General features: G+C 41.3%; 3 protein-coding genes across 4 annotated transcripts; 1 reads left to right on the top strand and 2 right to left on the bottom strand.

The window, feature by feature from the left end:
* The first annotated feature begins 1,424 nt into the window (after positions 1-1,424).
* On the top strand, positions 1,425-13,004 carry abcb6a (ATP-binding cassette, sub-family B (MDR/TAP), member 6a). Its single transcript, XM_062527431.1, has 20 exons — positions 1,425-1,616; positions 2,396-2,962; positions 4,522-4,659; positions 5,133-5,322; positions 5,986-6,078; positions 6,580-6,772; positions 7,269-7,390; positions 7,793-7,902; positions 8,088-8,153; positions 8,431-8,556; positions 8,798-8,874; positions 8,960-9,023; positions 9,130-9,215; positions 9,330-9,387; positions 9,514-9,618; positions 9,720-9,894; positions 10,149-10,261; positions 10,376-10,470; positions 10,611-10,679; positions 11,104-13,004. The coding sequence occupies exons 2-20, from the start codon at positions 2,444-2,446 to the stop codon at positions 11,264-11,266; spliced, it is 2,562 nt and encodes an 853-aa protein (XP_062383415.1). The 5' UTR covers positions 1,425-1,616; positions 2,396-2,443; the 3' UTR covers positions 11,267-13,004.
* Positions 13,005-16,121: 3,117 nt separating this feature from the next.
* Positions 16,122-19,674, bottom strand: LOC134070914 (uncharacterized). The gene is made up of 5 exons (XM_062527432.1): positions 19,247-19,674; positions 18,864-19,003; positions 18,053-18,197; positions 16,922-17,328; positions 16,122-16,628 (listed from the first exon to the last, which is right to left on the bottom strand). The coding sequence occupies exons 3-5, from the start codon at positions 18,187-18,189 to the stop codon at positions 16,537-16,539; spliced, it is 636 nt and encodes a 211-aa protein (XP_062383416.1). The 5' UTR covers positions 18,190-18,197; positions 18,864-19,003; positions 19,247-19,674; the 3' UTR covers positions 16,122-16,536.
* A 2,072-nt stretch (positions 19,675-21,746) lies between these two features.
* On the bottom strand, positions 21,747-26,106 carry LOC134070915 (uncharacterized). Of its 2 annotated transcripts, XM_062527434.1 has the most exons (5): positions 25,991-26,106; positions 25,611-25,750; positions 24,800-24,944; positions 23,669-24,075; positions 21,747-23,375 (listed from the first exon to the last, which is right to left on the bottom strand). In XM_062527434.1, exons 3-5 carry the CDS (start codon positions 24,934-24,936, stop codon positions 23,284-23,286), a joined length of 636 nt encoding a protein of 211 aa, XP_062383418.1. In that variant the 5' UTR covers positions 24,937-24,944; positions 25,611-25,750; positions 25,991-26,106; the 3' UTR covers positions 21,747-23,283. The 2 variants fall into 2 exon arrangements, with proteins under 2 accessions (XP_062383418.1, XP_062383417.1); XM_062527433.1 differs by lacking the exon at positions 25,991-26,106 and having other exon boundaries at positions 25,611-25,840.
* Positions 26,107-27,366: the final 1,260 nt, after the last annotated feature.

Raw genomic sequence — 27,366 nt, forward strand, 5'->3', positions numbered from 1 at the left:
GTACCAGCAAACTGTGGAACTAGAAGGACTGGATGAAATGTGCTGAAAACGATCTCCAATGATATCACATTAACTTGGAAATGACATCCAAAATTTCAAACTACCCCTTTAATTTCATGCAAACTTTGTTCCATAAAAAAATTCAATAGGCCTACATATAGGCCTAGCCTGCATTCAATTTTATTCCCCCTTAACGTTTGTTGTTCTAATGTAACAATAACAATGATAAAATGCTATGCAAGTGGCTTATGAAATAAATGTCCCCAGAACATCTATAGGCCTACGGAAAGTTTAGGCTATATGGGAGGCTGGAAGGCTGCCTCTCACATTGTTTTGTTTAGCCTACTAATAGGTTTTTGGCCACATCTACCCACTATAAGCAATTAATTGTTTCTTAAACAGCTCTCGATTATGTCCTCTGTGGACTGGCATCTATGTTTTTTTATGTACTCAATGTAATTCTCGCTTGCCTACATACAATAAAACGTTGTTGTGCTCCATCTTTCAGACTCATCAATTGTATGACTGTGAGAATGAATGTGAGAATGTGTGTATTACTCCACTCCAGTTCATGTCTGGCTTATATGCACATTTCCGACGTGTTTTATCAGTTGAAAGTAGGCTACTCAATGCAGCGCAGTACTTGATTATGAGTATAAAACAATATTGCCCTCCAAGCACAGTGTTATTGGTATGGGCTCACCCATTTGTCCACACTGTAACCATCTTATTAAGATAAGAGGGGAATCTTTATGTGACTCCATCCTACAGAAATCTTTATGTGACTCCATCCTACATTATTGTTACCAGCCAAGAAATTGGCTACAGCAGTAGCTACATTACAATATAACTAGGCCTAATAATTAGTATGCTGTTGTTGTACTATTTATTGATTATTATGTAGGCCTATTTCATTTATGTCCTGAAAATAAATAAATAATTCAATTAATGGCTGAAACTGTTTTACTTGTGTGTGTTTGTGCCTCAGTGAAGTTATTATTGTATTTATCTATGTTTTTATTTTTATCTGAAATAGGCTACAAAATACATCCCTGCCAACATGATTAAATTAGTTTTACAGTGTGTCTGTAAGTGTGAACATATATTATTTTATAAGCATCTGAAATATTATGTCAAAATTGTTGAGATATCCTCATGACATGCACTGTTCGAAATGCTAGCAGGCCTTAGTGCTTGACGGAATGATCGCTGTCTAATTCCTTTCTCTGTTCTTCTTAAGGACATTATGCAATGCGCTGTGATAAATAAACAAAAAACTGCTCGAATCAAATAATGTCAAATTTATTCTACACAGGGATGCATTGGCCCAACGCCTTCTTCAGAGTCTGACGAGCAGGGAGATTATGAAAAGTGGAGGAACCGACGGCACTAGGACCTAGAAACATTGTTACAGTGTTTTGTAAGGAAGTGTTGCCGATTCATGCTTCCATGCTTTCTGCTACTCAACTGTAGGCTACTCCTTCAAGGGCAGAGGAAGCATTTGTTAATGGACTCAAGATGACTAGCAGCCAAGCATTTAAAATGCTTGTATGAACCAACTGTTCTACTGGGAGGAACGTGTACCTACGCCGTCCTTTAGCTAGTGCCTCTGGAAGGTGAGTGTGGTGGCGTAATCTTAGCTCAGTGGCTATTACCATTTCGCCGGGGTGTTGTGGTTGGGATTCTGCAGTTTTCTCGTTCGTTAGCACCCAAGAGTAAGCTAACAGTTCATGTGTTGTTTCTCACAATGCTAGGCACAACTCTGCACCGACATATACTATGTGCAACATAACATAACGTCGGCTACTGAAACATGGTTTGGTCTACAGTGACGATAACATACAGTGCAGTTAACTAACTTGCTAACAATCTAGCTAGTATACTATCGTACTGTACACTCTCGTTAACACTGGTCTGCCCCTGCAATACATGAGAACCGTGGTCGGTGTCCTATTAATATCTCCTCAAATGGGGGTGCTTGTCCTTTCCCTTCATTTAGTTGTCTAGCTGTTAGAGAGTCTACAGAGCTGTCTAGCTGCTGAGTGCTGTCAGAGATTCTATAACAAGTACCAGATAGACAACTTTAGTGACGATAGTTGCATGGGTCTGTAACCCTGTTGAGATGACAAATAACAGGATAGTTATAAAACGTTGCTTTCTAAACATACAGCAGGTCTCACTGACAACAGACAGGATTAAATAACCTGTTTTATACTGTGGTTGAGATAGTTAACGAAGTGTCCACGCTAGTTGTAGTTAAGGTGAGTAACCTGACACGAAAACTCACAATCTTGACAATTTTTTTTGTTACTATTATTGTTATTCTGTTCATGTTCACAATTAGCCCAACACACCATTCTAATACAGTAATACACTACTTTCTGTCTTGCAACAGGTTTGTAAAACCCTCTTCTCTCCTTCTCCTTGAGCCTTTATTCCCACCATGGTGGTTATGAAGAGCTATTGTGGGTCCGAAGCCTCCATTGCTCAGACATGGGTGGAGGGAGGCCTATCGCCCTGCTTCTACTTCACCTTGGTCCCCTCTGTGCTCCTCACCCTCTCCTTCTTCTTTGGCACCTTCCATTGCGTCTGCTACCAGCGCTATGGCACGGACATGGAGCCCAAGTTCGTTCCCCGCTCGCGCCTCTATGGGGTTCAGCTCTGGCTGTCGGTGCTACTGCTCCTCCAGGCTCTGGGGGGGATGGTGTACCAGGTGGCCCAGGGAACGGAGGAGGTCCCTGGGTATGTGGTGCTGTACGGCTGCCTCTCGATACTGGGCTGGGCCTGGGCCATCGCCTTGCTGAGGCTGGAGAGAAGGAGGGTGCTGGTCAGAGACCGGACCAGAGGCCACAGCACGGTGCTGCTCATGTTCTGGGCAGTGGCGTTCGCCTCGGAGAACCTGGCCTTCATATCCTGGGCCAGTCCCTACTGGTGGTGGGGGCTGGATGGAGAGAAACACCAGGTGTGTGTGTGTGTGTGTGTGTGTGTGTGTGTGTGTGTGTGTGTGTGTGTGTGTGTGTGTGTGTGTGTGTGTGTGTGTGTGTGTGTGTGTGTGTGTGTGTGTGTGTGTGTGTGTGTGTGTGTGTGTGTTAGTTAGCCAAATCAAATTAAATTGTTTGCTGTCAATCAGAGTTGGAGAGAGAGTGAAAGCAAAAGTGAAGGGTATGGTAGGAGGGTACCACCTTAATCAGTAAATGAGAAAGAAAGGAGAGCTGTCATGTCCTGATGTGTTTTTATACTGTGAGGCAAAGCAAGGGGAAAAAGGTGTGTGTTTGCAAGACAGTTAAACTATTACAGTATGTGCTCTTAGCTAGTTATTTTTGTATAGACCTGGATTGATTGAACAGTCTGGTGTCAATTACTTTGCTACTTGAGCCTTGTCATGTCATTATAAGTGCTAAATAAATGAATGTGAACTGAAGGATTAAGGGATTTCTCTTGGCTCCACCGGTAAAATAATTGAACTGCCCTTTAATACTCAGCCTGAATGCTCATTATTATTCCCTATGCATGAAATCACCCAAGCCTTAAATTTATATTAATTCATGTTATAATATTTATCCTTTACACCGGCATACACTTAGTTTGTACTGTAAACCCATATGTTTGTGGGAGGATCGATGCAGACGCTGGCTCAACTCTGCTTGGTGCACAGTGCTTTACTTTGTTGTAGTAATTATTTTGTTGACTCTCAAATATAGCTGTGTCACTGTTAATGAATAACCCAGACCAGCCCAAGTTCCTTATACCGGTAATAGGCTATTATCTGTTATTAGTACAAATGACTGTTTCTGTCAACTGTGTATGAGAGCTGCCTCACCCTTTGGTGAAGCATATATTGCTTTATCACTCATTATTCAGCATTTCATATGAGTGAGACTTTTTTTTGTTTTGAAATGTTTTGAAAATATTTGTTTACTGAGCTTGTGGTAGAACAGTAAAACTGTAACCAGCAGCACAATTCTGACTCATGTAATGGGAACTCAGCAGTAGCACGTTATTGCTTATTTGTTTTTGCCAAGTCATTGTATGTTTGTCACTGTCCCAAGTGTCATGACGACCAATCATGTCAGGCCTCAAGTCCAAGCCCCACCCCTTGCTGTCACTGTCACAGTGACACAGCAAGGGGACGCAACACAGCCTTGGGGGAAAAAACTGCAGTATCATGAATTAAGACTGAGCACAAAGTTCTTATGCATGAATTACAGCTTTTATGTGGCATGTGGGAGTATTGAGCTTACTCATCAAGGTTTTCACGTCAAGGTTTGCTCAAGTTGTTAAATTATCACATTTTGCCTGGTAATTAAATAAATTTCTAATACTTTGCCCATCACTCAAATTAGGGGTCTGTGAAGATAGAATTTGTGCAACCACATTTCCAGTGGTTGCACAAAATCAGCTAAATAAAGGGGTTTGTGTATTCAAGAAAAGTTACATATGTATATATGAGTATTCGAAATCTGTGAAATAGTATTTTTATATTATGTGTGTGTGTGTGTGCGTGCGTGTGCACTTGTGCAGGTGGAGTTTGCACTGTGGCTGATTCGCTATGCTGGATCTGGAGCTCTCTTCTTCTTGGGCCTCAAGGCTCCAGGGTTGCCAAGGAGACCATATATGCTCCTCATCAATGAGGATGAGAGGGATGTTGAGCATGGACAGGTATGGATGCCTGAACTGTGTGTGTGTGTGTGTGTGTGTGTGTGTGTGTGTGTGTGTGTGGACACATAATACAAATTGCCTTCAACCTATGCTGTGTGGCATGAGTCATTTTGCTTACTTGAGTTTCATCCTTTGACTTCTTGACATGAAATGTTCCTCAACCAACCTGTCCTGAAGTAGCCCGATATTTGGCACAAGATCAGATTGATAAGATTGAACATTAGTCTGGGGAGTCTGATCTGTATTTTCCACTGCACAAGAGGCGTGATCAGCAGACATAGTTCAAATGACTCTGTATGCATTTGGATAGTCCTTCAACCAATCAGACCAACGATCTGGGTGCGCCAGGTGGATAAGCTAGTTTGTGATTGGTCTGTGCAGATTTGTAACAGAAGCAGATAGAATAATGTGGAGGTGTCTAGCCTGAGCTGCAGGGCGAAATCCACTCACCTTTCCTATCCCCCACACCACAGTCTTTGCTGGGCAACCAGGCGGAGAACGAGTCCACGTGGATCGGCTTCAAGAAGAAGGTGCGCCTCCTGGTGCCCTACATGTGGCCACGGGGCAGCATGCTCCTGCAGCTGCTGGTGCTGCTCTGCCTGGGCCTGCTAGCCATCGAGCGCGTCATCAACGTCTTCGTGCCCATCTGCTACAAGAACATAGGTGAGAACGAGTGCCAGTGGTGCAGCTGACGGTCAGTTGTCTGTGTGTATATGGAACGGCAATAGTGTGTTGGTGTTGTTGGGGATGGGCGGGGGGGGGGTCATAAGTGAATGTAAACTTTGGCGGTTGTGCACTTCAGGAGCGTTTATGTTTGTAAGAGTGAGTAAGTAGTACATGAAACGGTCACTTGGAACAAGAATACAAGTGGAGGCATGAATTAATGTGAACTTCAGTGGTGTTTGTGTCTATGGTTTTAACAGACGTTTCTAACAGAAGTTGGTTCATAGCAACGATCTAATGTAAATGCTTCTAAAGCAAATGTGCATAGGAATGCAGGAGGTTAGGTATTGAAGTGTTGGTGGTTATCTCTGTCACAAGAACACACTTGCCTGTATGTCTCAACAGTTTTATAGCTACAGGTTGGTGCTACACATTGGTTGTGGTTAGTAGAGGTACCCCCTTCTCTGTAAAGTGCTTTGGGTGTCATGGGAAAGCACTATATGCAAGTAGTAGCTGTTGTTGCTGTTGCTGCTGCTATTGTTTTGGTTGTGGTTGTTGTCAGAACTATTGTATCAATTGTCCTGATTGTTGAACAAGGGGAACAAGACTAGACACCTAAACTACCTAACTCTTGCTCTCTCCTTTTCTCTTTCTCTCTCACAGTGAACGACTTGACCAATCATAGCAGTTGGACGGCCCTAGCCACCACAGTCTGTTTGTATGTTTTCCTGAAGTTCTTGCAGGGTGGAGGAGCAGGTATGCACACTGGTTCTCTTCAGTGACGTTTGAGTTCATGATGGGACTGCAGCATTATCTAATTTTATGATTGGACTGCAATGGTATTTGAGTTTATACTGGGACGGCTCTATTATGGCAAAAAGTATTTAGGGGAAAAATTAACGCTGTATTCAATTGAATTTTAATAAAACAACAAAAAAACAAATAAAAAAAACATGTTGAATCCATTCAACATATTCAACAGTTACCACTGTAAAGCAATGGGGTGTGTTGGATTTATAACTCAAGACAAAATGAGAGCATTGTTGCAAATTGAATGCAGCAAGTCATAATTGATTATTAACTGATTAATTAGATTAATGCTACAGCCCTATTTTGTAATCAGTAGTTTGTTTGGTAAAAATGTCATTTGATTTGGCTGAGCTCTCACCACTGCTGTCATCTCTCTCTCTCTCTCTCTCTCTCTCTCTCTCTCTCTCTCTCTCTCTCTCTCTCTCTCTCTCTCCTTCTCTCCACCAGGGGCGTCTGGCTTCGTGAGCAACATGCGCTCCTTCCTGTGGATTCGAGTGCAACAGTACACTAATCGGCAGGTGCAGGTGCGTCTGTTCGGTCACCTGCACGCGCTCTCGCTGCGCTGGCACCTGGGCCGCCGTACCGGCGACGTGCTGCGCAGCATTGACCGCGGTACCTCCTCCATCAACAGCCTGCTCAGGTGCGCACAGCAAACACCCCCCCCCCCCCCATCCTCTCTCCCACTCTCATCTTCACACCAGGGGGAGATTTTATTTTCATGGACATCCTGATCAAATATTCCTGGAGACATTCTGATCAAATATGCCACTACCTACTTTGTGTTGACAATTTGACACTATTTCACTGAATTGAAATATTTGTCCTTAGCTCAATACAGGAGTTGCCTGAAGTAGGCCTAGTAGCCATGTTTTCAGTTTAGATATTTTTGACTTCAAGAGCACCCTGTACCGTATACTGGAGTGTACCGATTTCTACAAAGAGCACTCAGCTTTTTTCTCGTTGACAATTTGACACTGTTTTAATAAAGTGAGAGCTATATCTTCTATCAACTTGATAAAATGAAGGTAGCTGTAACTGTTCTGACACATGCAGCTGAATTTTCGTGATTATTATTTTATTTTTACATGGTCCTGTGCGAGGCTAATTGTTTTTCAAAAACGATTTCTCCACACCAGCTACATAGTCTTCAGCATCTTTCCCACCATTGCGGACATTGTCATCGCCATCGTGTACTTCATCACCTACTTCAATGCCTGGTTCGGGCTCATCGTCTTCGTCTGCATGTTCCTCTACCTCAGTAAGTAATCCTGACCACTCCCAAGTGTCTGGGATAAAGTGCTGATATCAGAGCATTTTCCATTGGGGAAGCTTGAAGTTGATGATGAATACTTTTCCAGGGCTCCTACTGTAATGACATGGTCTGAATCATAAAAGGGCAGCAGTACCTCTTAGCACTGCTGTAGAAATAGGAAAACTGAATTCATGTTTCAGTGTTTTGCTAGAGCAAAAAGGTGTACCGAACTCAACACCCTGTGCATGTCTCTTTTATGCCACCACTGTCCTTGACATTTGCACCTAGGAAAATGGCATTCTTGTTGTAGAATTCTCTCTGTTACACTAATGAGCAAAGTCTGTACTTGTCTAAATCTGTAATCTGCCCCCCACACTCACACACACACACACACACACCTCCCCACAGCTCTCACCATCATCATCACAGAGTGGAGGACCAAGTATCGGCGAGACATGAACACCCAGGACAACAACGCCAAGTCAAAAGCAGTGGACTCACTGCTTAACTTTGAGACGGTACAAACCGATTTCTTAGCCTCTGCTTCATTCACATTTTCTGCGGGCGAAGGGACACGCATTTCTACTTCTGCCATTCGTTAAGAATCTGAAAGTTCTCTGAGCATGACATGGTCACAGGTAGTTATTGTGATGATGGTAGTGGTGATGATGTATCTTATTTTGCCTTTGCTTGTCATGTACAGGTGAAATACTACAATGCAGAGAGCTATGAGGTGAATCGGTTTGAGGATGCAATACTTAAGTATCAGGTAATCAACAGCATGCATATACTCTCTCTTTAAACATATATGAGGGCAAACATATTCAAGACAACTGCTGTATAAAATTGCACTGAGCAATAGTACAGAATCTAGTATCTAGGGGCCAGGCTTGTTATCAGTCTCTTATCATGAAGCTGGGACTTTGAATCAGCCATAGCTTTAGATAGGTGTGTTTGTCCTTGAGCGAAGGCTTTTTCTTGCTGCTGAAGAAGAGTGTATTCTATTGGTGCACTTCAGTCTCCTGAATCCGGTACTGTTCCCTCAGGTGTCTGAATGGAAGACCCAGGCCTCGCTGGCGTTCCTGAACCAGACCCAGAACATCATAATCGGCAGCGGGCTGCTGGCGGGGTCTCTGCTCTGCGCATACTTTGTCACCGAGGGCAAGTTTCAGGTGCGGGAGTGGGAGAGGGATTTGGTGTCCCAACCATCAGATCTGAGTGAATAGCAACAAAGAGATTTTATTAAAATTGTGTAGTCTATTAAATCACAATGACTTAGAGTGTTTATATTCACCCATGGAACGTGTGTGTGTGTGTGTGTGTGTGTGTGTGTGTGTGTGTGTGTGTGTGTTTCCATTTGTTAGTTGTTCTGTTATCCTCTGTTTATCTGTAGCATTATTTTTCTTTCCACAGGTTGGAGATTATGTTCTCTTCGGCACTTACATCATCCAGCTCTACACACCCCTCAACTGGTTTGGAACCTACTACAGGTGAGCCGCCTTTCCTGTAAGCAACTCTCCAAATGTGTTTTGGTTCTGACATTCCAAAGTAAGCATCATTTTTCATCTCTTTTAGAATGATCCAGAACTCCTTCATTGACATGGAGAGCATGTTCAAAATTTTCACCGAGGAGCAGGAGGTATGTCAAGTAGAATGGCTGGGAGACCTTCAGAAAATGTCAACTCTCTTTGCTCTTGAACGGTTTCACTTGTGAAGATGTTTGATCTGTCTATTCAACTTCATAGGTGACGGATGATGTAAACGCAGGAAATCTCTTGTACAAGCTGGGGAAGGTGGAGTTTGAGAATGTTCACTTCAGCTATGTGGACGGGTGAGTTCATGGTGTAGGCCCATGGAATAGACTGACAATGGTGTAGTTTGTCCACTGGGTGTCACTCTTTCACTTACCACTCATCTTGCTCACATCACATTCTCTCCTCAACAGAAAGGAGATCCTGAAAGACGTCTCCTTCACTGTGCTGCCAGGCCAAACAGTTGCTCTGGTGAGTCTGACTGATACAAAGCACCACAAAAACTGCTTTTCTATTGCTTATTTTCCACTTGTTATTAATCTTATTAAGATCAAAACTCTAGTTGACACTGTCACTCTCTGTCCGATTTGACAACAGGTTGGCCAGTCTGGCTCTGGAAAGAGCACAATCATTCGCCTGCTCTTCCGGTTCTATGATGTCCATGGGGGCTGCATCCGGATCGACGGCCAGGATATCAGCAAGGTGGGAAGGATTGGAGATTAACATGTTGGTTTTATTCTTTGGGTCGGGACCTATTTATTTTTCTAATTGTGTGTGTGTTTGTGTGTTTTCTCACGGTACAGGTGAAACAGACTTCGTTGCGTGCACATATTGGAGTGGTACCACAGGACACCGTCTTGTTCAACGACAACATCCGAGACAGCATCCGCTATGGGCGCATTTCTGCCAGTGACCAGGAGGTGGAGGAGGCAGCCATGGCTGCCGACATTCATGACAAAATCCTGGCCTTCCCAGAAGGTGGGAGATCACTTTTGACGGGAACATCTTAAATTTGTTCTCAATTTTCCAATTTAGATTCATCAACATTGCTTGATTAAGGTGCTAAGAGGTAGGAAGTCATGTGAGAACTACGGGAATGATCTGTTCATGTGTCAAGTTGTAGTATGTTCTCATTGCTATCTACCAATGTCATCTCTCACTGAAGCAGCCTGACTCTCATGTAGTGCTCTGCCTCATTGTTTATGTAGTGTGATCTATGTTTCTCTCAACAGGATATGAGACCCCAGTGGGAGAGCGGGGACTGAAGCTCAGTGGTGGGGAGAAGCAGAGAGTGGCCATTGCCCGAACCATCCTCAAAGCCCCCCAGATAATTCTTCTGGACGAGGTAACTGGCGTCCTGCTTAGTCCTACGTCCATCATGGAAAATTGGATTTAATTCTGTGATGTGTAATTGCATCTGTCTGTGTGTGGAAAATTCACCCCTATTCTGTGTGCATAGGCCACGTCTGCTCTGGATACACAGACGGAGCGTAACATTCAGGCCTCGCTGGCCAAAGTGTGTGTAAACAGGACCACCATTGTGGTGGCACACAGGTAAGCTATTAGCTCTGTGGTGTTAAACTGTGAAACATAAGATGCTACATGACATCAGCTGTCAAATTCAGAATAAAAACAATGAAGTACTGTACTTTACTCTTACTGTCATTTGTGTCTGATGTTGTTCTGTGTTGTAGATTGTCCACCATCATTGGAGCTGACCAGATTTTAGTTTTGAGTGAAGGACAAATTGCTGAGCGAGGAAGGTAAATAGACTTCTCATATGCGAATCATTGCATTCTTTTTTGATTGACATTTCACACAGTGTACAAGTGTTTTTTAATTGGGGCATTTAAACAGGTGGGCCCTAATTTAAAAGGAGGGCAAACGGCAAAGTCTGTCAACAAGCAAAGTTCTAGTTCATGAACTATAGCTACTGTCTTGTGTGTGGAAGCATTGAATGACTTTAGACTTTGCCAATTCAAAAAGGTCTCAGTGTGTGCCATTGATCGATGTGTGGAGTCCAACTACTGTGTGTGTGTGTGTGTGTGTGTGTGTGTGTGTGTGTGTGTGTGTGTGTGTGTGTGTGTGTGTGTGTGTGTGTGTGTGTGTGTGTGTGTGTGTGTGTGTGTGTGTGTGTGTGTGTGTGTGTGTGTGTGTGTGTGTGTGTGTTTCTTATTTGCTTGGCAGGCATGACGAGCTGTTGGCGAAGGGTGGTATGTATTGCGACATGTGGATGAAGCAGCAGCAGGCACATGACTCGGACTCCGCTTCTGACTCAGAGGCCAAGGACAGGGCGTCAGAAAAACTACAGCCCCCATCAGCCACTGGGGGCCATCACCATGGCCACTAAGTGCAGTGCTGGGAGCCAATGCATTTTGGTTTGACTACGGAGAAACTCTACATGGGGCACAGGCATAAACTGAATCTGTACAGTTGCAAATCAATGACATGCAATGACATGAAGGCCGCACAAAAGCATGAAGGCACTGAACACATTTTTATCATGAGTTTTATTTTTGAACTGGTGTAATTGAGGTTAATTGAGATTTGTAAGTTGTAGCATTACTACATATAATTTTGGTCTCATACACAACCATTTGTATATTCTGCTTTTAGGTTGCCTATAGGCTCAGTGCCCCCTGTCATTGTAGTGTTTATATTGAAATGTATTTACAGTAAGTGTTGATAAGTTATGCTGACACGTGCACCTTTTCACCTAATTTACACAGTTATGAACGGCGCCACACTCTTATTTATGTAAGCAATAGAACTTGTTGAGCCTACGAGGTCAGTTAGACATACTGAATGTATATATTTTAATATTCTTTTGTCATTTTATTCTTCCTTTTAAGCAAAACTCCAAACCTGGTAAACCACGATGGTTGTGTTTGTGAGAAATATGAAAAGTATTACTTTTCATTACGTGCGTTTTGAAAGTTTTTTTGTCAATATTGACTGTCTTTTAAAAAAAAAAAGGAAAAAGTAAACCGACACTGACTAAAGCACTAGCATTAGCCAAGTATCAGAAACACATGATCTTGAGGAATCAGTGGGTATTCACACTACTGGGGTAGTTAGTTGATCATATGGACACAAGGCCAGTGGATTTTTAATTTGAGAATAGCTGGACATTTGGATTGACACCTTCCATAACATCTTAGAAAACATTCATTTTGCCAGTTTATGTATCAGTGTCAACATGTTGAGATTAACTATAGTAATGATAAAATTACATTGCTAATTTGTTCTTATCTAGGTGCCTGTCTGGCTTTACATGGTCAGGTTATAAGCTGGTGTGTAATTTGTAAATGAGTGTGACATCAAAGAAAATCTCTGTCCGTTTGCTCTTATAGCCTTACAAGGGATAGTATGTGTTATTCTGTTTTAAAGTTCTCTAGAAATGTTCATCTTTTTTTATATTTATTTAAAAAAAAAATCAGGTCTGTAGGGGAAACTTGAGAAATTGATAACCTCTGTGTTCGTGAGGCACTTCTGGGCTCTGATGGACAATGCATCAGACTTGCTACTGTAACAATGAGTGATTTGCTCCTGCTCCAGTTTGAAAGTGGACAAATGCCAAAGATAAATAAGACTCACTGGATTTGTAACTGAGCATGAGTACGGTATGCTGAATTGGGCGGTCAATTAGCAAGTCTGTTTTGATGGGTTGGTCACTATTTTTGTGTACTCTTCTGACACTAGCTTATAATGACAACTCTCAGAGTTGTCATTATGCACAAGTGAAGAAGGTAGCCTACTCAGACCCTTTTGCACTCAGTTTATCTCATCTGGAGCAGATTCCTAGATTCAACCCTAGGTGTTGTTTACCAATTGTATCTTTAAGATCCGTCTGAAGAAAATGCCCAATGCCCATGATTCTATGGTCAAGGCATCTCAAACTTTGGTGATGAGCTCCTGTTTGTTAAGATAAAAAGGGTATTGGCCAGTCTTGGTATGAGCCTGTGCCTCCTATGTTTTGGTTTCATTAATGACATGGCTGCTAGCAGGATATTGATGAGTGATTTGTTGTTGCCTGAGTTTGTTTATGTTTTTATTTGTAAGCTAAAAGTAAAACATTTATAAGAAGATGCATCTTGTGCTGTTTTTTCTTCGAAGAAAATATGTGGTTGGCAGGCCTTTATACATTTCCCCTCAAATCACAATAGTTCAGTAATCAGACTACAGCATGCACCATGACTTGAACAAGTACAACTTGGAAAGTTTAAAAGCAAAGAGCAAAGGGTTTCACTTTCCGTGGGAATGAAATGTTACTTTTTGGTGAGTGGTTGGACTGTCTTCAGTGATCACTGAACAGAAGTCTCCATTTTCTTTTACCTGTTTTAACCCTATTCTTCTGATATTGTATATTTCACTGTAAGGCGATACACTACAGGTGAATAGGGCAACATTTTTAACTAGCCGATATCACTTCTTCACTATCACACAATCTTTACATTAACATAAGAAAACAATGCACTGTATTACAAGTTTCTGTAATTTAATGTTTAAATATGCTTTTTAAATATGTTTTAAATTAGGCATTATCTAACTAAATTTGCTCTTGTGTTTGAAAAACAAACAAACAATGCTCAGCAGCAGATAACTGAAACATGCTCAATAGAAAATACACATAAAGGAAATATGAAATCAATGTAAATTAAAGAAGAGAAGAAAACATTTCTTGAGTTCACATTTTCAGCAAAGAATAGTCATTTGTTGAGTGATTTATTATTATGTTATATCATATCTATTTATTTATTTAAAAACTTTGTTTTCTTTTTTTTAGGAGGGGGGTATATTGACACAAAACTTGTGTTTTCCTTTCATTTATTATCCTGCTATTAAATGAAACAAACATTATGCAATGCATATTTCAAACAGTTTCTTCAAACTTCATCAACCGATGTGACGGAACGGATGCCGGCTAGGATCCATTTGGCCAACACAGATCCATGTCAGATCATGTGGTAGTTTTGGCCCAGTATTTTTCCACAGTGAGATTACAATAAAGCACCAAAAGATGGTGGGCCTACGTGTTTTTTGTCAACTTTACCAGGTGTCAATAATTTTGGAGGGCGCTGTATGCTCACATGATGTTGAGTTGCCAATGATGCACTTAAACGTGCCCTATTTCATACATCTTTGGTCAAGTATGGTCCAAGCTAACTCGTGGGATTAAAATGCATAGCATATTTTAATAGACATAATGATACCATGAGGGTAATTTATTGAAAATGTATTCCATCTTGATTGCATGGCACCGCTTTTTTTTACCAACTACACCGAGGAGCAAATCGCAACGTCAAAATATGCCAGGATGCCAATATGGAGTTAAAGTAATTCTATTTATTGAATAAAGTCTGTAGAAGAGTCTTTGTAGTGCATTAAAGTAAAACGCGTAATCCAGGGGGAGATTTTCAGGCCGTTTCAGTCTCCACGAGGGGCGAGCTGGGGGTGGGACTGGGCAAGCAGAGCAGGGCCTCACTGTCTCCACTAGGGGGCGGTGCAGGTCGGTCCTCCGCAGATCCGTATCCTCCGATAACCTGATGTGGTGGACGCTCCTTTCCGCCTCTCGGGACCACAGCTGGGAAGATGGTGGAAGAACTTGGCGGGATTCAGTTAAACATTTATTCATTTTTCCAGCTGGCTGTGAGGACTGGGAGAGTGGTGGTTAGTCAGTGCTCAAAATAGTGGGGATTCACTACAGGTTACTAATGTAACCCATCCTTAGTATTGGTTTCCATCACTTAATATGTTGACCTTGTACATCTTGCTTGGAAACTTGTGCAATAACCCAATAAAAATAATTTCAATAATGTGACCCATCCAAAGCTAGGGCCTCTTAAGACTAAGTCACGCATGTGACTTAAAACACATATGCACATTGTGTAGTAGGTTTAAGCGAGTTACATTTGTGTGTGTGTGTGTGTGTGTGTGTGTGTGTGTGTGTGTGTGTGTGTGTGTGTGTGTGTGCACGCTTATATCTTATCTGGCAGAATGCCGGGGCCACTTTGACTCGTCGGTTCACCATCCGGTTCTCTCTCGCTCGTCTGTGGGTGACGCCGTCTTTGTCCCCAAGCAGGTTGACATACGTCCAGATTCCTGCAACATATAAAGCACTTCCCCACACTTTGTTTACCATGACAGACATGAGTTTTTCACACTCTACACCTGAAGCTAGTTGGCTAGCTGTGTACTATGGGACTAACAGGGACAGCCATCTCTTTTTTGCCACTTGTTTGCCACTTGTTACATTTTTGAAAGTCACTTTAGCACATTTCTCAGCTCATAATTGAAATTCTCAATGCTAGTTGTTCAAACTCCATAATCTTATCACTTCACATCATCAGTCATGCACACCATTGAAACAGTGTCTCCCCATCTTCAACACTGAGCAATGTGTCAGTACAAACAAATAACTGTCAAAGTCCCTTTAGCACATTTCTCAGGTCAGAATTGAAATTCTCAAAGCTGGTTGTTCATACTCCATAATCTTATCACTTCACATCATCAGTCATACACACCAATGAAACAGTTTCTCCCCATCTTCAACAAATAGCAATGTGTCAGTACAACAAAGAACAGTCAAAGTCCCTTTAGCACATTCCTCAGAATTGAAATTCTCAAAACTGCTTGTTCAAACTCCATAATCTTATCACTTCACATCATCAGTCATACACACCATTGAAACAGTGTCTCCCCACCTTTAACAAACAGCAATGTGTGGGTACATCCAAAGAACTGTTTTTGTACAAAATGCACCATACTAACTTCATGCTGAATATCCTGCCCCATGACATATATTAGCCTTATTTCATCACTTGAGTCATAAGATCCAAAAGCATTGAACTACCGATCATAACTAGCTGTCATAGTCTAGCTGTCTATGATAGGCCTATATACAGTATCTCCTGACAGACAGGAACAACTCTCATTTTTCATTTACACAATGCTGTACTGTAAAAGCCTATGTCTCTTCACACTGTCACAATGTCTGTCAACAGTAAAAACTTTCAAACATATCCACTCTCTTGCATCAACCCCCTCCACACACAATCATGTGTTTGTTATTTTGTAGGTAATCCACTGAACATGAAGTTTGCACTAATTGTTTTCAGAAATACACTGTAGTGAAAACGTTAATGATGATCTGAGAAATGCACCTAAAGCAACTGATAAACTATTACAACTATGTCTCCATCTGGTTACTTGGAGGTTTTTTATTCAGTGTGCACCCACGAACATCATTTCAAACATTTTCAAGTTCTCCAGGAGCTCATATCTCGATCGTAGAGCAGATTTATAAAGTTCTACGAGAGCGCATGTCTCAATTGGGCCCACTTCTGAAGTTCTCCAGGAGTGCCGGTCTCAATTAGGGCAATTTCTGAAGTTTTACAGGAGCTCATGTCTCGACTGTAGAGCAGATTTATAACACTCTACAAGAGCGCATGTCTCAATTAGGCCCATTTCTGAAGTTCTCCAGGAACGCATGTCTCGACTGTAGAGCACATTTGTAAAACTCTACAGGAGCGCATGTCTCAGCTGTTCGGGCAGATTTCCAAGGTGCTACAGGAGCTCAAGTCTCAACTGTAGAGCAGATATTTACTTATCTGAAGGCGCTCATGTCTGAGCTGGGCCCACCTTACATGTTTTTTTCCGCCATTTGCTGATCGTTCTTCTGAAGAAGTTTGATATGCCATTTCCGGCCTTGCCTATAGAAAAATCAGGCAGACCCATCAGTTAACATTATCTTACACACTCTAAATATAGCCATACAACAATAATGTATTTTACATAACATTCATCCACCAAAGTCCTATTTACATATGTATTACACAATATACAAATATACATGAATAATCCATACATTAACCATAGGCACGTGCACATACAGCATCCTCATGTGAAAGTGTGTCTGTGTGTGCACATACAGTAGAAGACACATACCCATTCATCCATCCAACCATTCATCCAACCCAACAAAATATTAGCAGTTTAGACTTACTCGTGGTGCTGTCTTCCACAGCAGAGTCGCTGGTGTTAGCCGACTCTCTCTTGATGGCCTCTGTTGACACGATGTTGGCGGCCATCTCTCCTCCGTGACCCTCGGATGTTTTATCAGCTGGCCCTGACGAAGGGAGGGGGATCCTCAGACACTGCATGAGGAGATCCTTCACTATCTTCTCTGCTAAGTCAAAAGAGAGCTCCAAGTTGCCCTCCTCAACGAGCTCCCTCCCCTGCGTCCCTTGGGCGCTGCTGCTTTGTGACCTGTTAATGCTCATATCCGTTGTTATCTGATCCACCAAGGATTCCACCAGTGGATCAAGGACAAGAGATGATAACAGGTGATGGATCCTGTCTGCAGCCTGCATGGAGGATAACGGCTTCTCTTGGTCACCAAGCTCTTTGGGGCTGTCAGCAGAGGAATGGAGTTTGATTAATGCTTTATTTTCATACCCACGGTTTTAAACTTCAATGTGAAATGTAATGGTACGTAAAAGGCATCTGTAAATATAGATGTAAATTATAATGGTAAAAGGTATTTGCGTAAGATACTGCAGTTGCTTTTGTGCATCTCTTAGATCGGAATTTGAATTCTCAAATGTATCACATCTCAAATTACAGGTTTTGTATTGTACAGTCATCCTGCCCCCCAAAAAACATTTAGGAAACAACGGAAAGGTGTTTGGAAAGAACTGCTGTGTACAATAGTCCGGTCTCATGAATAACATGGTGGTCTTGCAACAAACTGCTGTACAAAAAATACTGTAAAATGTTTTACAATCTCCCACACACGTTTTACTTTTGAATTTGATGTATGCCAAAAATAACTGTTTACTCTGTAAGCAATTTCTGATGTATGTGTTAACTGTAGCCTTGTGCATCTTCATAAGAAAATGTTTACAGAGTAGATGGTTATTTTGACATGGACGTTTATTTTATCATTATTTATATATCTTGTTCACGTCAGTTTTGAGCCCTAAATTAAGCACTTGAGCAAGTTATGTGAATTTGCAGGTAATCCACTGTATGGAGTGGTTTGTACAAATAGTTTTGAAAGATTCACTTATTATTGTGACGTTGATTTGAGAAATGCACAAAAATGACCGAGAATGAGAAAAACTGTTGTCAGTACCTTGTGTGAAGCTGCAGAATGTCACGCACTCCATGCTTTCCGCCCTCGGATTTGAAGGCCAGGGAACATTGCAAGCCCGATGGATTGGGCTCCATATTCCCCTCCAAGGCGATCTGACTGGTCATTTTCGCAGACATATTGTAGGCTAGATAAAGGAGTAAGTAAACACACAAACATGATTAGTGAGTAGCTTAAGGCTAATTGCTTTAACCTGAAATGTCACTGTTTGTCTGACCTTTTATAAAACCAAGGCTATTTATATGTGCAGTTCACAAATGCCTCATCTATAATCTCATATTTTGATATGCTTACGTACATGATGCTCTGCCATATTTCATGATTCACACAATGCAATGTGCCTTGAAAACTGAACTATTTCACTTTTTGATCCTCCTTTGATCAACAGGTTAATGAGAGCTTTGGGAGTAACCTGTCTTGATGTACAGGCACATAAAGTGCAATGCAAATGCTGCCTTATGTATTTTGTTATTATATGAAGGAAGTGACCTGCAGCATCATCATCATTAGTCTATTAATAGTAATAGTAGTAGTATGTAGCCTAGTAATTGTTGTTGCCTCCCTTCATCCCCTTGTCCAGGGACAACAGATGTAAATTAGCTGTAGGCTAGCTATGGTACAGGGCTTGAAATGTGCATGGCCCCTGACGAATAAACTGATCAACTAAACTCCTAGCAGTAGCCTAGCAGCATTATAACAACCACTGCTAAGACTATTTTTTATCATTGCTATTACCATTGTTATCACGTTAAATACATTAACCATAAGCATATATTATTAATTACCAACTTACCGGAAGGTCACGGTTGGCTTGCTGCTGAGGAAGATCAAGACGAATTGTGAAAGTAGTACACTGACGCGCCTTTTTATAGACCCAGGTGGTCGTGACGTCACAAGCCATTATTGCGTCATCATGTGTTACCTGGCCATCCTCTGTTTAGGTCAGTTTAGAATTCTATTTTAGAACACATTCGAATGCATGGACACATTTGATGAACTAGCAAATATTCACATTGGGATAGGCTACTGTTTTATCAATAATAACATGAATGGACGTACGTCGTACATGTTAGAACAAATAAGTGACTTAAAATAATAATAATAATAATAATAATAATAATAATAATAATAATAATAATCATGATAATAATATAATTCTCTGCAGTGTGTATTTACCTTGCCCTCCCACTTTCGAGACAACAAAGCCTATCCCGAGAAAAGTGGATTTTGTGGAGCAGTCTCTTCATTCATTCTGCACTTGCTCGTGAACGCCCTCCATGGAGTAGAGAAACGGTGGGGACTGTTTTGAGTATTTCTGAGTTCAGAAGTTGAGGTTGAGGCATTCTCTGGCTTGGCCTCGTTGTTTCTTTCCTCAGAATTCTGCAATTACTTGTAGGATCAGATGGGAACGTATGATCTCCCATAAATCTCCTAGGCTATATATTTTTTTATTTGTTTTATAAAAAGGACATATTATTATTCTTCCAACCTTGGGTAGAGGAACTGTGAGTTTGAGTATACCTAAGGGGGAAATTGCTCACATCGGGCTTCATTCATGCAACCTGAATGGATATAACCATACACAAGTGGAGGAGCAAAGCTGGCTGGGCTACTTCTCAAAGACTAGAAGACTAGAGCACTCAGATTAAATAAACTTTTTTATTGTGGTGCACAAATGACTATCGTTTCGACGCTCTGCGTCTTCTTCAGAGTCAAACGATACTGGTGTCATTACACAGTTAATAAAGACCTCTCTCCCCTCCTCTTCCAAGACATTGGTTAGTAGTGAGGGGTGGGTATAACCAGCCCATACACAAGTGGTTTTGGATATTAACCCATCTTTAACGTTGCATACAGTACCTAAATTTGATCCAAGATGTTCCTGAAAAAGCAAACTGAGTCTTTGGTAGCTCTATAATTTTGACAATCCATTCTGGAGCTTGTTAATCCTGACCTATGAAAAACACTCATCTCATCCAGTCTTTCATTTAACCCACCGTTGGCCGAGTAAAAAAAAAATGCCGGCCATTGTCACTTGTCACTTTCTCCTTTGCATTGAGTAGATCCCCCTGGTGCTGTCTAGCCTCCAAAACAAGAAGTACATCCTGTATTCAATAACGTATGTAATGTAATCAATAAAGACTTAAACTAACCAAAGCTCAAGATGCTTTAATTGTACAGTTGTCATTAACATTTTTGTTTTCATTTTCTTTTTGATATTTTGCATTATATCTGCCTTTTGGGCAATTGCCACCAAAACAATGACTGCATTGTGTCTATTGTCTGCAATAAAGACTTAAAATACCCAAAACACCAAGTCTCTACCTTTAATATGTTGATGAGGGTAGCAGAGTAGCCTAGCTTCATCTCATCTTTCACTTGGAGATCTAAAAGAGGAAGTTGGGATTCCAATAATTCTGCGGCAACATTTGGGCACTATCTGCTCAACAAGGATCCTTTGTACACCCACCCCCCAACAGGGCTGGCATATTCAATAACTTGAGGAATGAAGGTTAAATATATTTGCTCAAAACATCACATGGGAGAGCAGATCTGGGCAACACTATGATAATCGATCCTTGGGCTTGACTTGTGATTATCCCATGACAAGTCAGATGAAATCTAAACTGTAAGCTGATTAAAGGTGGACACTCTGTCTATGTGCAGACCATTAATTGTTGGAGACAGAGGAAAATTAATGTTGTTCTCTCTCATGGCACTGATTACCACAACCTTGGTGTTAACTCCATTTATTGTGAGGGAAATTCAGATGAAACAGATCAGTGTAGGGCGCTAGATCAGATCAGTGGGGGTAATAGCCCGGACGCCGGCTAGGATCCATTTGGCCAACACAGATCCAGATGATGTGGTAGTTTTGGCCCAGTATTTTTTCACTGTGAGATTACAATAAAGCACCTAAAGATGGTGGGCCTGTTTTTTGTCAACTTTACCAGGTGTCAATAATTTTGGAGGGCGCTGTATGCTCACATGATGTTGAGTTGCCAATGACACACTTAAAAGCGCCCTATTTCATACATCTTTGGTCATGTATGGTCCAAGCTAACTCGTGGGATTAAAATGCATAGCAATGATACCATGAGGGTAATTTATTGAAAATGTAATCCATCTTGATTGCATGGCACCACTTTTTTTACCAACTACACTGAGGAGCAAATCACAACGTCCAAATATGTCAGGATGGAGTTAAAGTAATTCTATTTATTGAATAAAGTCTGTAGAAGAGTCTTTGTAGTGCGTTAAAGTAAAACGCATAATCCAGGGGGAGATTTTCAGGCCGTTTCAGTCTCCACGAGGGGCGAGCTGGGGGTGGGACTGGGCGAGCAGAGCCTCACTGTCTCCACCAGGGGCGGTGCAGGTCGGTCCTCCGCAGATCCGTATCCTCCGATAACCTGATGTGGTGGACGCTCCTTTCCGCCTCTCGGGGCCACAGCTGGGAAGATGGTGGAAGAACTTGGCGGGGTTCAGTTAAACATTTATTCATTTTTCCAGCTGGCTGAGAGGACTGGGAGAGTGGTGGTTAGTCAGTGCTCAAAATAGTGGGGATTCACTACAGGTTACTAATGTAACCCATCCAAAGCTAGGGCCTCCTAAGACTAAGTCACACATGTGACTCAAAACACATAGCCTATGCACATTGCGTAGGTTTAAGCGAGTTATATTTGTGTGTGTGTGTGTGTGTGTGTGTGTGTGTGTGTGTGTGTGTGTGTGTGCACGCTTATATCTTATCTGGCAGAATGCCGGGGCCACTTTGACTCGTCGGTTCACCATCCGGTTCTCTCTCGCTCGTCTGTGGGTGACGCCGTCTTTGTCCCCAAGCAGGTTGACATACGTCCAGATTCCTGCAACATATAAAGCACTTCCCCACACTTTGTTTACCATGACAGACATGAGTTTTTCACACTCTACACCTGAAGCTAGTTGGCTAGTTGTTTACTATGGGACTAACAGGGACAGCCATCTTGCTTGTTTGCCACTTGTTACATTTTTTAAAAAGTCACTTTAGCACATTTCTCAGCTCATAATTGAAATTCTCAAAGCTAGTTGTTCAAACTCCATAATCTTATCACTTCACATCATCAGTCATACACACCATTGAAACAGTGTCTCCCCATCTTCAACACTGAGCAATGTGTCAGTACAAACAAAGTTCTGTGAAAGTCACTTTGGCACATTTCTCAGCTCATAATTGAAATTCTCAAAGCTAGTTGTTCAAACTCCATAATCTTATCACTTCACATCATCAGTCATACACACCAATGAAACAGTTTCTCCCCATCTTCAACAAACAGCAATGTGTTAGTACAAACAAAGAACTGTTTTTGTACAAAATGCACCATACTAACTTCATGCTGAATATCCTACCCCATGACATATATTAGCCTTATTTCATCACTTGAGTCATTAGATCCAAAAGCATTGAACTACCGATCATAACTAGCTGTCATAGTCTAGCTGTCTATGATAGGCCTATATACAGTATCTCCTGACAGACAGGAACAACTCTCATTTTTCATTTACACAATGCTGTACTGTAAAAGCCTATGTCTCTGCACACTGTCACAATGTCTGTCAACAGTAAAAACTTTCAAACATATCCACTCTCTTGCATCAACCCCCTCCACACACAATCATGTGTTTGTTATTTTGTAGGTAATCCACTGAACATGAAGTTTGCACTAATTGTTTTCAGAAATACACTGTTGTGAAAACGTTAATGATGATCTGAGAAATGCACCTAAAGCAACTGATAAACTATTACAACTATGTCTCCATCTGGTTACTTGGAGGTTTTTTATTCAGTGTGCACCCACGAACATCATTTCAAACATTTTCAAGTTCTCCAGGAGCTCATATCTCGATCGTAGAGCAGATTTATAAAGTTCTACGAGAGCGCATGTCTCAATTGGGCCCACTTCTGAAGTTCTCCAGGAGTGCCGGTCTCAATTAGGGCAATTTCTGAAGTTTTACAGGAGCTCATGTCTCGACTGTAGAGCAGATTTATAACACTCTACAAGAGCGCATGTCTCAATTAGGCCCATTTCTGAAGTTCTCCAGGAACGCATGTCTCGACTGTAGAGCACATTTGTAAAACTCTACAGGAGCGCATGTCTCAGCTGTTCGGGCAGATTTCCAAGGTGCTACAGGAGCTCAAGTCTCAACTGTAGAGCAGATATTTACTTATCTGAAGGCGCTCATGTCTGAGCTGGGCCCACCTTACATGTTTTCTTCCGCCATTTGCTGATCGTTCTTCTGAAGAAGTTTGATATGCCATTTCCGGCCTTGCCTATAGAAAAATCAGGCAGACCCATCAGTTAACATTATCTTACACACTCTAAATATAGCCATACAACAATAATGTATTTTACATAACATTCATCCACCAAAGTCCTATTTACATATGTATTACACAATATACAAATATACATGAATAATCCATACATTAACCATAGGCACGTGCACATACAGCATCCTCATGTGAAAGTGTGTCTGTGTGTGCACATACAGTAGAAGACACATACCCATTCATCCATCCAACCATTCATCCAACCCAACAAAATATTAGCAGTTTAGACTTACTCGTGGTGCTGTCTTCCACAGCAGAGTCGCTGGTGTTAGCCGACTCTCTCTTGATGGCCTCTGTTGACACGATGTTGGCGGCCATCTCTCCTCCGTGACCCTCGGATGTTTTATCAGCTGGCCCTGACGAAGGGAGGGGGATCCTCAGACACTGCATGAGGAGATCCTTCACTATCTTCTCTGCTAAGTCAAAAGAGAGCTCCAAGTTGCCCTCCTCAACGAGCTCCCTCCCCTGCGTCCCTTGGGCGCTGCTGCTTTGTGACCTGTTAATGCTCATATCCGTTGTTATCTGATCCACCAAGGATTCCACCAGTGGATCAAGGACAAGAGATGATAACAGGTGATGGATCCTGTCTGCAGCCTGCATGGAGGATAACGGCTTCTCTTGGTCACCAAGCTCTTTGGGGCTGTCAGCAGAGGAATGGAGTTTGATTAATGCTTTATTTTCATACCCACGGTTTTAAACTTCAATGTGAAATGTAATGGTACGTAAAAGGCATCTGTAAATATAGATGTAAATTATAATGGTAAAAGGTATTTGCGTAAGATACTGCAGTTGCTTTTGTGCATCTCTTAGATCGGAATTTGAATTCTCAAATGTATCACATCTCAAATTACAGGTTTTGTATTGTACAGTCATCCTGCCCCCCAAAAAACATTTAGGAAACAACGGAAAGGTGTTTGGAAAGAACTGCTGTGTACAATAGTCCGGTCTCATGAATAACATGGTGGTCTTGCAACAAACTGCTGTACAAAAAATACTGTAAAATGTTTTACAATCTCCCACACACGTTTTACTTTTGAATTTGATGTATGCCAAAAATAACTGTTTACTCTGTAAGCAATTTCTGATGTATGTGTTAACTGTAGCCTTGTGCATCTTCATAAGAAAATGTTTACAGAGTAGATGGTTATTTTGACATGGACGTTTATTTTATCATTATTTATATATCTTGTTCACGTCAGTTTTGAGCCCTAAATTAAGCACTTGAGCAAGTTATGTGAATTTGCAGGTAATCCACTGTATGGAGTGGTTTGTACAAATAGTTTTGAAAGATTCACTTATTATTGTGACGTTGATTTGAGAAATGCACAAAAATGACCGAGAATGAGAAAAACTGTTGTCAGTACCTTGTGTGAAGCTGCAGAATGTCACGCACTCCATGCTTTCCGCCCTCGGATTTGAAGGCCAGGGAACATTGCAAGCCCGATGGATTGGGCTCCATATTCCCCTCCAAGGCGATCTGACTGGTCATTTTCGCAGACATATTGTAGGCTAGATAAAGGAGTAAGTAAACACACAAACATGATTAGTGAGTAGCTTAAGGCTAATTGCTTTAACCTGAAATGTCACTGTTTGTCTGACCTTTTATAAAACCAAGGCTATTTATATGTGCAGTTCACAAATGCCTCATCTATAATCTCATATTTTGATATGCTTACGTACATGATGCTCTGCCATATTTCATGATTCACACAATGCAATGTGCCTTGAAAACTGAACTATTTCACTTTTTGATCCTCCTTTGATCAACAGGTTAATGAGAGCTTTGGGAGTAACCTGTCTTGATGTACAGGCACATAAAGTGCAATGCAAATGCTGCCTTATGTATTTTGTTATTATATGAAGGAAGTGACCTGCAGCATCATCATCATTAGTCTATTAATAGTAATAGTAGTAGTATGTAGCCTAGTAATTGTTGTTGCCTCCCTTCATCCCCTTGTCCAGGGACAACAGATGTAAATTAGCTGTAGGCTAGCTATGGTACAGGGCTTGAAATGTGCATGGCCCCTGACGAATAAACTGATCAACTAAACTCCTAGCAGTAGCCTAGCAGCATTATAACAACCACTGCTAAGACTATTTTTTATCATTGCTATTACCATTGTTATCACGTTAAATACATTAACCATAAGCATATATTATTAATTACCAACTTACCGGAAGGTCACGGTTGGCTTGCTGCTGAGGAAGATCAAGACGAATTGTGAAAGTAGTACACTGACGCGCCTTTTTATAGACCCAGGTGGTCGTGACGTCACAAGCCATTATTGCGTCATCATGTGTTACCTGGCCATCCTCTGTTTAGGTCAGTTTAGAATTCTATTTTAGAACACATTCGAATGCATGGACACATTTGATGAACTAGCAAATATTCACATTGGGATAGGCTACTGTTTTATCAATAATAACATGAATGGACGTACGTCGTACATGTTAGAACAAATAAGTGACTTAAAATAATAATAATAATAATAATAATAATAATAATAATAATAATAATCATGATAATAATATAATTCTCTGCAGTGTGTATTTACCTTGCCCTCCCACTTTCGAGACAACAAAGCCTATCCCGAGAAAAGTGGATTTTGTGGAGCAGTCTCTTCATTCATTCTGCACTTGCTCGTGAACGCCCTCCATGGAGTAGAGAAACGGTGGGGACTGTTTTGAGTATTTCTGAGTTCAGAAGTTGAGGTTGAGGCATTCTCTGGCTTGGCCTCATTGTTTCTTTCCTCAGAATTCTGCAATTACTTGTAGGATCAGATGGGAACGTATGATCTCCCATAAATCTCCTAGGCTATATATTTTTTTATTTGTTTTATAAAAAGGACACATTATTATTCTTCCAACCTTGGGTAGAGGAACTGTGAGTTTGAGTATACCTAAGGGGGAAATTGCTCACATCGGGCTTCATTCATGCAACCTGAATGGATATAACCATACACAAGTGGAGGAGCAAAGCTGGCTGGGCTACTTCTCAAAGACTAGAAGACTAGAGCACTCAGATTAAATAAACTTTTTTATTGTGGTGCACAAATGACTATCGTTTCGACGCTCTGCGTCTTCTTCAGAGTCAAACGATACTGGTGTCATTACACAGTTAATAAAGACCTCTCTCCCCTCCTCTTCCAAGACATTGGTTAGTAGTGAGGGGTGGGTATAACCAGCCCATACACAAGTGGTTTTGGATATTAACCCATCTTTAACGTTGCATACAGTACCTAAATTTGATCCAAGATGTTCCTGAAAAAGCAAACTGAGTCTTTGGTAGCTCTATAATTTTGACAATCCATTCTGGAGCTTGTTAATCCTGACCTATGAAAAACACTCATCTCATCCAGTCTTTCATTTAACCCACCGTTGGCCGAGTAAAAAAAAAATGCCGGCCATTGTCACTTGTCACTTTCTCCTTTGCATTGAGTAGATCCCCCTGGTGCTGTCTAGCCTCCAAAACAAGAAGTACATCCTGTATTCAATAACGTATGTAATGTAATCAATAAAGACTTAAACTAACCAAAGCTCAAGATGCTTTAATTGTACAGTTGTCATTAACATTTTTGTTTTCATTTTCTTTTTGATATTTTGCATTATATCTGCCTTTTGGGCAATTGCCACCAAAACAATGACTGCATTGTGTCTATTGTCTGCAATAAAGACTTAAAATACCCAAAACACCAAGTCTCTACCTTTAATATGTTGATGAGGGTAGCAGAGTAGCCTAGCTTCATCTCATCTTTCACTTGGAGATCTAAAAGAGGAAGTTGGGATTCCAATAATTCTGCGGCAACATTTGGGCACTATCTGCTCAACAAGGATCCTTTGTACACCCACCCCCCAACAGGGCTGGCATATTCAATAACTTGAGGAATGAAGGTTAAATATATTTGCTCAAAACATCACATGGGAGAGCAGA

Source organism: Sardina pilchardus, chromosome 23 (assembly GCF_963854185.1).
Source record: "Sardina pilchardus chromosome 23, fSarPil1.1, whole genome shotgun sequence".
NCBI lineage: Eukaryota > Metazoa > Chordata > Actinopteri > Clupeiformes > Clupeidae > Sardina > Sardina pilchardus.

What these genes read in the sequence shown, in the direction of transcription:
- abcb6a (XM_062527431.1), top strand. Translation starts at nt 2,444, where the DNA reads ATGGTGGTTATGAAGAGCTATTGTGGGTCCGAAGCCTCCATTGCTCAG. An exon ending in CTGCATGTTCCTCTACCTCA is followed by an intron (nt 7,391 to 7,792) that starts GTAAGTAATCCT and finishes ACCTCCCCACAG; the next exon opens with CTCTCACCATCATCATCACA. An exon ending in AGATAATTCTTCTGGACGAG is followed by an intron (nt 10,262 to 10,375) that starts GTAACTGGCGTC and finishes CTGTGTGCATAG; the next exon opens with GCCACGTCTGCTCTGGATAC.
- LOC134070915 (XM_062527434.1), bottom strand. Translation starts at nt 24,936, where the DNA reads ATGTCTGCGAAAATGACCAGTCAGATCGCCTTGGAGGGGAATATGGAG. An exon ending in ATTCTGCAGCTTCACACAAG is followed by an intron (nt 24,076 to 24,799) that starts GTACTGACAACA and finishes CTCTGCTGACAG; the next exon opens with CCCCAAAGAGCTTGGTGACC. An exon ending in TGTGGAAGACAGCACCACGA is followed by an intron (nt 23,376 to 23,668) that starts GTAAGTCTAAAC and finishes ATTTTTCTATAG; the next exon opens with GCAAGGCCGGAAATGGCATA.
- LOC134070914 (XM_062527432.1), bottom strand. Translation starts at nt 18,189, where the DNA reads ATGTCTGCGAAAATGACCAGTCAGATCGCCTTGGAGGGGAATATGGAG. An exon ending in ATTCTGCAGCTTCACACAAG is followed by an intron (nt 17,329 to 18,052) that starts GTACTGACAACA and finishes CTCTGCTGACAG; the next exon opens with CCCCAAAGAGCTTGGTGACC. An exon ending in TGTGGAAGACAGCACCACGA is followed by an intron (nt 16,629 to 16,921) that starts GTAAGTCTAAAC and finishes ATTTTTCTATAG; the next exon opens with GCAAGGCCGGAAATGGCATA.